The sequence below is a fragment of the Amphiprion ocellaris genome, chromosome 23, assembly GCF_022539595.1.
Source record: "Amphiprion ocellaris isolate individual 3 ecotype Okinawa chromosome 23, ASM2253959v1, whole genome shotgun sequence".
Classification (NCBI taxonomy): Eukaryota; Metazoa; Chordata; class Actinopteri; family Pomacentridae; genus Amphiprion; species Amphiprion ocellaris.
The window spans coordinates 1,319,076-1,333,729 of NC_072788.1; the positions used below are offsets into that span (position 1 = coordinate 1,319,076).

The 14,654-nt window shown below is 37.8% G+C and overlaps 1 protein-coding gene across 1 annotated transcript; it reads right to left on the reverse strand.

Moving 5' to 3' along the window:
- Positions 1-2,181: 2,181 nt before the first annotated feature.
- On the reverse strand, positions 2,182-9,545 carry cmasa (cytidine monophosphate N-acetylneuraminic acid synthetase a). Its single transcript, XM_023293674.3, has 8 exons — positions 9,197-9,545; positions 8,619-8,761; positions 8,392-8,547; positions 7,231-7,364; positions 7,061-7,155; positions 6,140-6,311; positions 5,892-6,057; positions 2,182-4,717 (listed from the first exon to the last, which is right to left on the reverse strand). The coding sequence occupies exons 1-8, from the start codon at positions 9,421-9,423 to the stop codon at positions 4,503-4,505; spliced, it is 1,308 nt and encodes a 435-aa protein (XP_023149442.1). The 5' UTR covers positions 9,424-9,545; the 3' UTR covers positions 2,182-4,502.
- Positions 9,546-14,654: the final 5,109 nt, after the last annotated feature.

The following is a 14,654-nucleotide window of genomic DNA, read 5'->3' on the forward strand; positions in this document are numbered from 1 at the left end:
GCTCATTCAAATACATAACAATGCGATCCGGCAGACACCTTTTAAATTCCTCTAACAATAATAATTCACGCAAGGAAGCAAAAGTATCAGCTTTGGAAGCCACACACCACCTATCAAAAAGAACTGCCTTCTCCCTAGCAAACTCAACATAACTCTGCTCAGACGCGCTCTTCTGGTTCCTAAACCTCTGCCGATAAGCCTCGGGTACCAGTTCATAGGCCTGCAGTATGGCAGCTTTCACAGAGTCATAATCCAAACTAGCCTCAAGAGGAAGCGAAGCTACAACCTCTTGGGCTTTGCCATGTATTTTACTTTGGATCAGTAGCGGCCAAACCTCCCGCGGTCACCGCAGAGCGCCAGCAATGCGCTCAAAGGCTGCAAAATACGAGTCAACCTCTGACTCTCTAAAATTTCGAACAATCGGAATATACTTACAAACGTCAAACGTGGCGGCCGGCAAACCGGTGGAAGCGGACCCAGCAGCTCCATCAGAGGCAGGCAGCGACCGAGCAGCCTGAGCGTCCAGCTCCAGCTTACGCAGCCTCACAGCCGTGTCGGCCTCAATCTGCAGTCTTTTCACCTCCAGCTCAAACTGTCTTGCCTGCTCCTTCTCCTGGGCCTCTAAGCGGAGACGAGCAAGGCGAACCTTCAGCCGCGCCTCATCCCGCGACCCAGCACTTACAGGTGAAAGTGGATCAAAACGGGGAAGTGTGAGCAGAGTTTTCACCCGCTCATCTCCACCCACATCCACCCCAGCACCACCTCATCTTTAGAGCTTCCCACATCCAGGGAGCCATGTTCCATCACAGCAGGGACAGCAGACGCAGACACCTTAATCACATCCATTTCCACCAGTTTACCTGCAACGATAGTCTTCAGTTCACGTTTGACTGTTTGTTTCGGAACATCAACGCCGAAATGCTCGGCAATCTGCAGTAAATCACACTTGCGGCAGCACTCAAGCAGCTCGAGAGAGGGGTCTGCCACAAACTGATCCCACCTGAATACAGCTGCCATACCTGCCTCACAATAACCTCCCCTCCAAAAAAACCCACAGCCTGGTCAACTCCAGAAGGGACGAGCCCCCACTTGTTACAACCGACTGTCTAGGGTAGTCAGGTGGTAAACAAAAGGAAAAAAAGAGGAAAGAACCAACAGGAAACCGAATTATAGAGTGACGAGCCGTGATTTATTTTGAAAAGCAAAGGTGTACATGAAGATAACAAACAATGAGGGAGTTAAATGCAAAAGGAAAAAAAGAAAGCGGGTGCTACAGAACTAAAAGAACCAAACATCACCGAAAGTGAACTGGCCTAACAGTTGTCGAACAAATAAAAGGAAAAAGTATAACGGAGAACTAACCCAAAACTACAATGCTGCAGCACCCCTATCTAAACTAACAAGGAGCGTGTGACTGGAACTGCTAACTGCTAGCATTTATCTCCCCCACGGACACTAGGTTCACAGAATTCCACAACCAACACCGGGCAGCTCAGCTTCACCCATGAATGAATGAGTCTTTTGACAGCTCTCCACGTCAGCATGGTAGGAGGAGTCCTCTCATCCTGGACCAATCCGGCAGCTCCTCGGACTGCAGGCGGGCCCAACCACAGAACCGGAAGAAGGATGGTCGATGGCAGACTGCTCACAGCTGTTCACGATAGAAATCAAGACAGGAGGAGGAGCGCAACGGCCCAAGGCCGTAACACTGCTGTAAAGTTGAACATTTTAACATGGAGCTCAATGGAGACTGACTCACTTTTACAGCCGCCCCCAGTGGACATCTGAGGAACTGCAGGTTTTTGGATTTAACTTTTCAGGGCGTCAAACATACGACAGGCGGGCCAAAACCTCCCCACCACAGCATCCAACCATCCATCCATCCAATCACCAATCCATTATTCAGCCATCCATCCATTCATCCATCCATCCATCCAATCATCCATCCATCCATCCAATCGTCCATGCATCCATCATCATCCATCCATTCATTCATCCATCCAATCATCCGTTCATCCATCATCATCCATCCATCCATTCATCCATCCATCCAATCATCCATCCATCCATCCAATCATCCATCCATCCATCCAATCATCCATCCATCCATCCATCCATCATCATTGATCCATCCATCCATCCGCTTTTTCTTTCTGAATATTAAAAACAGAAGACCAAGACTTTGAAAGGACAACTTCATTGAAAATTATTCACACAACAAAACCAACTTTTAAATCAAACGAGCGAAATTAAAAATCACATTAAAAGACAATCCAGCAAAAAAAGGCACTTCTGAGAAAAAAAGATCAGATGGTAGAAATGAAAGCAGAACACATCAAAATCATCAATAAATAGAAGAAATACAGGCGATTACTGCTGCTAATTCAACTGTGAACATCATATGGAGGATTGTTTATCACTGCAGCTGAAATAAAGAAAGAAAGTGGTGACTACTCGAGGCCTGGATGGTTAGCTTAGCTTAGTATAAAGACTGGAAACGAATGGAACAGTTAGCTGAGAAGAAACTTGGTTTGATTTGGGAAAGTTTTAGTTTAATATTCTGTTTAAAACGTGTGACGGAACACATGAGATACCATCAATGGGATTGTAAACAGATGTGAATTTATAAATTACCATAAAACAAACGTCACTAAAGCTGCGACTGTTTTGAGTTGAACAAATAAAATAATACAAATGAAATATTGTTCCAATGAGAAAACAAAAGGACAGTTTCTGACATCGAAACAGAGCTCAGGAGTAGCAATATGCATCAAAAATAAGTTAAAAAAAAAAAAGAACATCAATGCCTTCGTTTCACAGCTGTTTAAAGGCTTCATGCTAAGTTAAGCTAGGCTAAGCTAAGCCAAGCTAACAGGGTGTAGCTTCATTAAATGTCTGTAAACTCAAACTTTCACAAAAATCAGGGGAGCAACTAAGAAAAATATATGAATTTCATTAGAATAAAGAGAAGATTCTGTTTGTTTTCCTGACATAAACCACAATTATTTGACATAATTTCCATCAATACTTTTCCTGGTTCCTTCTAGTGGACCTGGTTTCTATCGTAAATTGTCCTTTTGAATCTATTTTGGTTAAAAAAGGCTTCACCTGGAGAAATCCCTGCTTTGATTCCCAGCCAGTGTTGGAAATAAACCCCAATCCAGATGTGAAAAAGAAAAAGATTCACATCAAATATAGGAAAAAATAAATTTAAATACCAAAAATGTGTATTTCTAATAACAATGCATGAGTCATTCTTTGAAAAACCAACCAGATTCTTTATTTAATGAAGTAAAGTTTTACCTTCATACTGTGAATATTTTCTTGTAGATGATTCATTTTCTCTGGTTTGGAGTCATTTTGGACAATTTTTGAGTCACTTTAGAGAAGTTTTTGTCTTTTTAGACAAGAGTTGGGTCATTTTGGACAAATTTGGTTGAAGGAAAACTTCAAAAATGTTCCATTATGTACATTTTCTTGAAGACTCCTCTTCATTTGAGTCATTTCAGAGACTTTTTGATATTTTGGATAAATTATTTAGTAATTTTAGACAAGAACTGAATGATTTTTTGAGACGTTTTTGTCATGTTAGACAAATTTTGAGTCACTTTGGAGGAATCTGGATGAAAGTTTAGTCAGCCTGGACAGGTTTTGGGTCATTTTGGACAAATTTTGAGTCTCTTTGGAGAAGTTTTTGTATTTTTAGACAGGAATTAAGTCATTTTGGACAAATTTTTTTGGTCATCTTGCAAAAATTTGGTTGAAGGAAAACTTGAAATGATTTTCCAACATATATATTTTCTTGAAGACTCCTCTTCATTTGAGTCATTTTAAAGAACTTTTTGATAATTGTGGACACATTTTTAGTCATTTTAGAGTTTTTTTTGTCATTTTGGACAAATTTTGCATCATTTTTTGAGATGTTTTTGTCATGTTAGACAAATTTAGAGTAATTCTGAACAAATTTGGGCAAAGTTTGGTCAGCTTTGACAGGTTTTAGGTCATTCTGGACAAATCTTAAGTCACTTTGGAGAAGTTTCAGTCTTTTTAGAAAGTGCATTCTGGGTAAACTTTGAAGCCTCATATCAGCATGTGTGATAGGTGGTTGGTCAGAACAGAGAACCAGTTTGATGAGACAATTAAGTTGAATCTGGCCTTCTGTCTTTGTGGAAAACATACAGCAAACAGCTGAAAATCAGACGTCCACAGTGTTCAGACCAACAACAGCAGTTAGAAAGAACTTCAGGTTTCTGCTGATCTAACTCTGCTCTTGGTTGTGGTGTTTTTATCTATATTTCGTGTCACTTTGCTCTTTAACAAACCAGTTTTTAAGCCTCTGACTCAGTTGTAACCTGCATAGTTTCACCTAAACTCCTTCTGTTGAGGTTAATCGGTGAAAAACAGTCGATAGAATCTGACCCCAGATCAGTAAATGATTGTAGACTTGATCAAACTAATCTCTCTGTGTTGTTTCACTGCTGAAACTCACTCTTCAGTTGTATTTAGAAGCTGCTGCGGTCGATGTGTTCCTGCTCCATCTGGGACTTGGCCTTCTGCTTCTGCAGCAGGATGTGTTCACAGAACTCCTTCACGGCTCCCAGTCCTCCCCGTTCGTGGCAGGTGTACTTGGCGGCGTTGATGGCGACGACCGGAGCGTCTCCGGGAACGGCGCTCAAACCGGCCAGGTTGAGACACCTGACGTCTGCCTGGCCGTTACCTGAGAGGAGAGAAGAAAATACACACAAATCAAAATCTGATCACAAAATGATGTAAAACCGCCAACATGTGACACCAAATGAACTCATAAAGACATAAAGTGACCGAAGTACGGCACAAAACAACCACAAAATGATGAAAAACCACCAAACTGGGACAGTTTTCTGTCTTTTCTTTTAGTTTATGTCTCATTTTTCTAATTTTGTGTCTCATTTTTGCAGTTTTTTGCCTTTTTGTGTCACGTCTGTTAGTTTGTGGACTGTGTCATAGACATGCAACTGCTCTATATTATGGGATGTAACATAGTTTCAACACTACGATACATCCCATAATACTGATGCTCAAACTAGGTCATAGAGGAAATGAACACAAACTAGATTTAGTGTTTAGACTGACTCCAAATTTACCCAAAATATCAAAAACTTCTCTAAAATGACTGAAGTGAAGAAGAGTCTTCAAGAAAATGTACATGCTGGGAAATTATTGGAAGTTTTCCTCAACCAAATGTGTCCAAAATGACCCAATTCTTATCTAAAAAGACAGACACTTCTCTAAAATGACCCAAAACCAGAGAAAGTGAATCATGTCTATTAGATGATCCTGGTATCAAATGTGTGTAAAAATGCTCCGTTCATTGTCTGCCTCTAATTTTGCTTCTTTTCGTGGAGATTTTGTATCTTTCGGTGATATATTCACTTAATTTTGTGGTGATTTGGGGTCCTTTTGTGCTGATTTTGCGTCTTTTTGTTGTAGTTTTTTTGTAATTTTGCATCTTTTAGTGGAAATTTTGTGTCTTTTTGTGGTAATGTTGTCCTTCTATTGGTGGCTTTGTCTCTTTTTGTGTTTGTCTTTTTTTGTGGCAATTGTCCAGCTTTTTTAGTTATTTTAGTTGCAGTTGTTATCAGAACCAGATGTGTTTTCCTGCTAAATGTCATGTGTCTATCTGCTGGACGGATGAGGTTCTGAGCCTCATCACTTCATCTGGACCCACCTCTATGTACTTCAAGGGTCTTTAACTCTGTAAATATTCGCAGTATGAAGGTAAAACTTTGCTTCCTTAAATGTAGATGAAGAACCATCAGGTTTTGAGGAGGTTCTGGTTGAAGGTTCTGGCTGTTTTGTGGTGGACGGACCCTTTATATTCCTGTAAATAACTCCAGTTCCTAATGATTTACCGATGTACGCCACATCTTTCCATTCCAGGTTCTTCTCCTTCAGGATTGGCTGCAAGTCATCCAGAGGCTCCGCCCCCACCTGCAGCACCTGGCAGCCCGTCCTCGTGGCCAGTTTGTCGGCCAGTGATTGGCTCACCGGGTCCTCGCTGGAGGTCAGCAGAACCACCTGGAGGAGCAGGACAGACAGACAGATGGTCAGGTGTTGTTTGTTGTTTGTTGTTTGTGTTGTTTGTGGACTAGATAAAAACCTCCACGTCTTCTCTCTGCAGCATCCGGATGCCTGCTGTGTCCTTGGTGTTGATGGAAACCATGTCCTCCCCAGATACAGACAGAAAGATCCGTCCTTCTGTTAAACACCCGGAGACGTTACAGAACATCAGACGGACCACCTCCGGAGTGTCCCGACCAAAATAACCGTACCTGGAGGAGGAGGAGGTTAGAGAACGGAACTGAATAAACACCCTACGTCCTGCAAACACTTTTACCCTCAAACAGAAGCCCAGGAAGCCATTTTAACTTCAGGATCTCCAGGAATAAAACTATGAAATGTGGTGAGGACAGACAGGATAGATCACAATGATTGAATGGATCCAACAGAGGACACACTTTTGAGAACTTTGGTCAAACTGTTTTCTCCATGTCGGTCATGTTTCATTTGTTGAATTTACTTTTCCTTTGAAAATACCGCCTCTGCTCTGCATCCACCTCGCTCTGTTCAACTTGCTCTGCAGGTGGAGTTTTTGTTTTTTTTTTAAACAAACTTTATTTCCATCAGCCAGCATTGATTAAAAAAACAAAACTTTATTTCAGTCAGCCAGCATTAACAAAGCTCTGCAGGTGGAGAAGAAGCTCCACGACATGGCAAGTGACGCATGAATCACGCGACACAACGCATCTATAACGAAATTTATTGCCAACGCTTTTAATAATCGATTTTTATCGATTCATTGTTGCAGCCCTAATATATATATACACACACACACACACACACATATACATATATATATATATATATATATATATATATATATATATATATAAAAATAAAAATTTTCTTTGGTTCATTTTTTTCTATATTTGGGTTTATACTTTTTTTTGATATATGTTTTTGCTCTTTTTTTTCTATATTTGGCCCTTCCAGGGTTCAGCCTATCTGCAGCTCTTCCTACCTGAGGACTCTCTGCTCTGCTACCGGCCAGTCGATGTCCACATCGATGTCCACGCTGTACTGAGGCAGCATCTCGTAGTAGGACACTTTTCCTCCCTGGACAAAGACAATAAGACCATAAAGTTACAGCTTCCTGTGTCCGTCTAGAGTCTCAGGATGCTGCTCAGCTACCTGCAGAATCCCCTCCTTCACCAGCTGGCTGGTGGTGAAGTAGAAGGATCCGTTCTCACACAGTTCTCCATCCCAGTCCTGACGCCGAGGACGCTTCGCCGGGTCCAGGTTCAGCGGCTCCGTCAGCTTCCGTGCTGCATGGAAGAGGAAGAAGAGGTCCCAAAAATGGTTGAAAAGCCTTTAAAACATGCACAAAAAGGATGTAAAAACAGCCAAATGGTCCCCAAATTACTTGAAACTCGTCTATAAAAACTAAAATTTGTCCAAAACAGTTGAAAATGATTCATAAACTGACTCAGACAATATTCAAGACTCGTTCAGAATGACTCTAACATGTCCTATATAACTAAATCTCATCCAAACAGATACAAAAATTCATGAAATTATTCAAAATTTATGTTTATTTTCCTCTCAAATTACCAAAAAAAATCTATAAAAGAATAATAAAATAAAAGTGGAAATATAAAGAAAAATAAATAAACTCAATATAAATAATTTGGCAACATAGAGCAATATTAATCAAAAAATTAAGCCATAAAAAGGCTAATAAAAGTAGAAATATAAAGACAAATGAATAAAATAATAATTAAAAAATAAGAAGAAATGTGCTTCTAAATAAAACAAAAAATAAATAATGTGGCTATATAAATAAATATTAATCAAAAAATTAATCCATAAAAGGAAAGGCTCATAAAAGTAAAAATACAAAGAAAAATAAACTAAATAATTAAAAAAAAAATAAGAAATGTGCTGATAAATAAAACTGAAAATAAAGGATGCGGCAATAAAAAGCAATATTAACCAAAAAATTAATACATAAAAAAAGGCAAATAAAAGTAAAAATATAAAGACAAATAAATAAAATAATTTTTAAAAATATGAAATGTGCTTATAAATAAAATAAAAAATAAATAATGCAGCAATATTAATCAAACAATTCATCCATAAAAGGAAAGGCTAATAAAAGTAGAAATATAAAGACAATTAAATTAAATAATAAAAACATAAGAAGAAATGTGCTTATAAATAAAATAAAAATAATGTAGCAATATGAATAAAAAAATATATCCATAAAAGAAAAGGCAAATAAAAGTAGAAATATAAAGACAAATAAACTAAATAATAAAAAAAAAACATGAATATACATCCATCTGAACTTACATCCCTTCTTGACCTCCTGCCAGCGGAACTGGTGCCTGCGGACCACAGAGAAGACCGAGTCGAAGCCCTGCAGCGTCATCATCTCCAGCGCCCCCTTCAGGTGGAACGGGTGGAGACACGGAGACGTGGCCTGGATGTTGCAGATCACGTCCACCTCTGAGGAAACATCAGGTCAGGAGTGTTTCAGGGCGTCCACAGTCTGCACACATCCAGGTGTGTTTACTCACCTGGATTCAGCGTCACAAACTCCTGGATGGTTTCCAGAGACGTGGAAGAATCTCTGGAGACTTCAGCGCTCCGCCGGTGAACTCTGGCCCCCCAGGACTTGGCCACTTTCTCGATCTGGTCGTGGTCTGTCGACACCCAAACACTGAGAAAGAGAAGGAATAACATCACAGTTATGATGATTATGATGATGATGTGTTTGAAAATGTTTAGTTTTCTCGTTTTTGTCATTTTATGTCTTATTTTTATCATTTTGCATCTCATTTTTGTCATTTTGTGTCTCGTTGTTGTCGTTTTGTGTCATGTTTTATTCATTTTTTGTCTTGTTTGTGTCTTTGTGTAATTCATGTAATTTTCTGTATGTGCTGTGTAAATCTACACTCAATCATTTCCAGTAAATCAGTATAAACTAATCATTTGTCGTTACAGTTATTAGAATCTGAAGCGCTGTTAAACAGTCGGTCAGTCACACTTTGATGAAAAGTCAAAGTCCACACAGAGCCAAACACACATGGACGATATAATCTGAATGAATCTACCTGCAGCGTGTCCTCACGACGTCACCCAGGTGTGTGCTCACCTGTCGAACATCTCGGAGTCTACGGCGGCCCGCAGCACCCATCCGATGAGCGGGACTCCGGCCAGCATCTTGATGTTCTTCAGGGGGATTCCCTTGCTGCCTCCCCGGGCCAGGATCAGGGCGACGACGTGTCTCTTCCCCTCCGGTAACCGGGGCCGCTTGGAGCCACTCGGTGCTGCGTTCTGGGCGCCGTTATCACCGGAGAGGACTCGTTTCCTGGAAGCCATGACGGTTAACGGAGAGCCCGAGGCGGTTTGTGGAGAATGACAGCTGAAGAAGGCGGAAGAATCAGAGAACAGAAATAAACTACAGCTCTGCTAACAGGAGACACTTCCGCTTTTACTTCTTCTGCTGCCCGAGCGGAGACTAAGCTCAGCAGCGCCACGTCCAGCCCCGCAGGACAGAGGTGGAATTACAACAACACTTCTTTTAAGGAAAGCAACATACAGAGAACGACAAAAACGACACAAAATGACAAAAACGAGACACAGAACGACAAAAACGACACAGGACGACAAAAATAAGACGCAAAATGACAAAAACGAGACACAAAACGAATACAATTTTTCTTAATTGATAAGACACTGTTCCTGAAAAATAGCACACATTTCCCAACACACTGCACATTATTTTTTAATTTGAACACAATTCACAAATCACTGCACACTTGTGTCAAAAGTGCACTTTATTGTCAAAATCTGAACTTTGTTTTCAAAATTAAGACACACGAAGTAAAACTAGGCCACTGCACTGCTAAATACAAAACACTCCTCTCTCACTGTGTTTTCACATGAAGTATAAAAAAATTATATAGTCCTCAAAAATGACAACTTAAACACAAATGCATCCTATAAATGAATCAGAGGCCATTGCAGTGCCTGACTGTACATTATAAAATAAAAATAATGTTAGACAATAAATACAGCACTGTATTGTACACAGTACAGTCTGCAGATATTTACACCACGTCTGCATCAATTCTTTCAGCCTGGTCAGACCTCAGGACCTCATCAACATCACAAGCTGTGTTTTCTCTGGAAAGAAAGATCTAATGTGTCTGATCCAGCCCTGACATGCATCAACAGAAACATCACCACATGTCAAGATCACTGATTGATAGAGATTTTCCCAAAGTATGGCTGCTGCTCATATACCTTCCACCTCCATGTAGAGAAGAATTCTTCTATAGGATTCAGAAAGGGAGAATATGGAGGCAGAAAAACCACAATAACTTGAGGGTTCATATTGAACTATTCCTGAATCAACAGTCCTCTATGAAAACTAACATTGTTCCAGATGTATTCATGAGTATCATCAGAATCCAAGTGAAAAACTCTCTGGAACAAACACACTCAAAACACAGAAAAAGTCAATCATGTCCACTTTCTGTAATTTTACCAGCACTTGTGAACCAGAATTATGCATTAGATTTTTTACAGTATTCTCAGAACATTTCTGACTGCTTGTATTGTTCCAGTATAGACATGTCACTGAAGTGACAAACAACATTTACATACATGTAAAGTAAACCACAGTAAACCTGAAACCATTTACTTTATGCACCATCTTTACCATCTGCTGACCTTAACAACAGATTACATTCTGAACAGCTAATTCTGTTTCCCAGCAGGTTTTATAGAGTGCAGTTCATTGGTAAAAGTGTTTTCAGTTTTGACCTGTTGTGTCTTAATTGTGACAGCAGTGTTGGAACAGTGTCCCAGTTCTGCTTCCTAGTGTTCACTTGTTGAAAAATGTGTGCTATGAGTGAAAAAGTGTGTTCAAATGAGCAAAAACATGTTCAGTCTTTTGCAAAAAGAGTGCAAGAGTTGTGGAAACTGTGTGTAAACCATGAATACTGTCCAAAATTTGGACAGCAGAGTCCTGTTTTTGAGAAATGTGTGCAGTGAATGGAATTTAGTGTCTTATCAATTGAGAAAAACTGTAAAACAACACACAAAATGACAAAAACAAAACACGAAATTAATAAAACAAGACCCAAACAATAAAAACGAGACACAAAATGACATAAAATAATAATCATTTTAAAACAATCTTCTGTATTGAAATAAATGTCTTTTTTGTCTGATTCTATATTTTTAAAATAAATGTTTTGTCTGACCAACAGAAATCTAAACTTACAATGAAATAAAACTGAGAAAAGAAACATAAATATCTGTTTTTTTTCTTGATAAATAGCTTAATAGGTGGATTCATTCTAATAAAATCTGGCCATTATTATCTATTTACTATGTCTGACAACTGAATGCTCTGTTTTATCTGCTTCATTTGTGTGTTTTTTCGTGTTTGAAATGAAAGTTAAACTCTGTTAGCTGCAACTAAATATTATTTCCACTGTTCATTGAGTTTCTTGTGTTTGTTGTGTCTCTAAAACGTCAGGAAATTGTAAAAAATGTTCATCAGTGTTTCCTAAAGCCCACGATGATGGATTTATTGTTTGAACAAACCCTAAAAGATATAGGACAATATATAGAATTGCAATTTTCACATTATTTTTAAATATAAGAATGAATATTATTCATTTTGTGTCTTGTTCTTGTTGTTTTGTGTCTCATTTTTGTCGTTTTATGTCTTGTTTTTGACATTTTGTTTCTCATTTCTGTCATTTTGTGTCTCGTTTGTCATTTTGGGTCTAATTTTGTCATTTTATGTCTTGTTTTTGTCATTAACATCATCCAACAGTGTTCCTACAGAATGTGTAGAGCAAAGCTATGTCCTCTCTTCTATTTTTCATCTTTTCATAACATTGTCAGGCTTGATTGAATGTCTCACTCTACCTCATATTATCAGGATCAGACTAATTCTTTGGACTGTTTTCCATCAGTCAGTTTGTCCTCTTGGTCAGCAGTAACAGCAGCTAAATATCTAGCTTCTACTGCTGAGAAAAAGATCACATTAGCATGGATTAGAGTAGAGTTAGCAAACAGCACAGAAAACATGGAATAAAAATGCTGCCATTGATGTGGAAGCTGAGCTAATCAAGACTTTGATGGTTTATAAAATTTAAATTGTTTGTATTTGTTTCTCAGAAGTTATAGACTAAAAGCTGAGCTAAATAGAGAATAATATTCTGTTTAGTTGTGGTTTTAATGTTGTCTTTGTCTCTGCTGCCCTCTAGTGGCTGTAAATCTGTTACTGCAGTTTTAACCCCGTCTGGCCACATTTTATTCAGTTTATCTCTGAAGGTTTTAACTGGGGGCTGCACAGTGGTGTAGTGGTTAGCACTTTCGCCTTGCAGCTAGAAGATCCCTGGTTCGCGTCCCGGCTTTCCCGGGATCTTTCTGCATGGAGTTTGCATGTTCTCCCTGTGCATGCGTGGGTTCTCTCCAGGTTCTCCGGCTTCCTCCCACAGTCCAAAAATATGCTGAGGTTAATTGATCATTCTAAATTGCCCGTAGGTGTGAATGTGAGAGTGATTGTTTGTCTCTGTATGTAGCCCTGTGACAGACTGGTGACCTGTCTAGGGTGTCCCCTGCCTTCACCTGAGTCAGCTGGGATAGACTCCAGCCCCCCATGACCCTAGTGAGGATTAAGTGGTGTATAGATAATGAATGGATGGATGGATGGATGGATGGATGGATGGATGGATGGATGGATGGTTTTAACTGGTCCTCCTGTCGGCTGAGCTGCTGCAGCTTTTCCTGGCAAAAACAACAACCAGACCGAGGTATGTGACCGGACCGGCTGCAGAGAGGAGGAGGAGAAAGTCAGGGCAGAAATAAAAACATCAGAGAAGGAAGTGATGCTCAGTGTGAAGAAACATCCTAAAAAAAAGCAGTGAAAACCAGCCAGCAAGAGAAATAAATAACAAAACTACAACTACAGCTGTAAAATGACTGTCAAATAAGGCTTTTCAGCTGAGTTACATACAATAAACGTGTGATTTTATAGCGGTGAATTAGGAAAATTATTTTATATATAAAAAACCAAACTACTTGTAAACATTTTTGGGCTTTTTGTGTTGCAACTAACATGTGAATAATATATTTTTATGTGATTTTAATCGATATTTTCTGAACATAACAGGAAAATCTGTAAGATAGCAAATAAAAAAAATTATTTGCTGTGTGAATCCTACATAATAATAACTTTTCTGTCATATAACAACTAATATCTTTAAAATGCTCAGTAATTTTACTGTCAAATGTTGTTAAAGAATGGATGAAAATACAGATGTTTGATGGACATTCTGTAAGTTGATACATATTTTTTCTGTTATTTTTAGAGTTACTGTCCATAATTTAACAACGTGAAACTCACATAGAAACAGAAAATATATTTTTAAAAATAGCTCTAACAGGACTTTGAGCATTTGTAGTGTAACATCAGACTGCAGTTAAATAACATTTTTAAATAAACAGTTCATAATATACAGATTTTTCAAATTTTAAATAGTAAATATCTGTAAATAAGATAATTTTATAGTAACATATTGCAGAAGAACAACATAATATTTGCAAAATGGCATTATTTTACAGATATTTGCCGTTATTTGAAAGAAAGAAAGAAAAATAAAAATAAAAAGGAAAATATAGTAGGGATGGAAATTATGCTTTTTAAAAAAATGTTAAAATCATATAAAAATATATTAACTTACAGATTAACTGTAAAACAAACAAAGAAACAAACACAGGCTAAAACAATAAATAATGTTCACACCAAAAATTTGTCTTTCCTAATATATTTTGTTGTATTTATAAACTTTATTTATATCAGAAAAATATTATTATTATTACAGATATTTGCTGCTATTAGAGGGATTACAATGTGATACTTAATTTTCAAAAATGTTATTAAGGTTTAGGGCTGAGTTCAGATTTTAACTGCAAAACAAACAAACAGACAAACAAAAAGAGGCTACAACAGTAAACAATGTTCGCATTAAAAATCTCTTTTTTAAATCTTTTTTTGGTATTTTTTAACTTTATTCATATCGGGAAAAATTCTCTATTAAATTACTGAAATTGCACAAAAATATATTTACATTTTTTCTGTGAAACAAACAAACTGTAAATAATATCTGCATCCAAAAACCTGTGATTTTAGATTTTTTTTTTTTGGACTGTATTTATACCAGAAAAAATATTATTTTACAGATATTTGCCGCTATTAGAAAGAAAAAATAGATTTTCTAAGGGTTGGATTGTGATACTTAATTTTTAAAAATGTTGGTTGTAAATGACTAAAATCACACAAAACTATATCAAAACAAAAACAGTCTAAAACTGTAAATAATGTTCACATTAAAAAAAAATCTATATTTTTGAGCATGTGACTGTAAAATTACAGTTTTATTGTATTTAAATCAGCTAAAAATGCCATTATTGTGCAGATATTTGCTGTTATTTTGATTATTTTTACATATTTTTCTGACCATCCTACTGCCTTATTTCCAGTGTTTTTTCCCTTTACATTGTGGAGAATAAAAAGAAGATTTTCA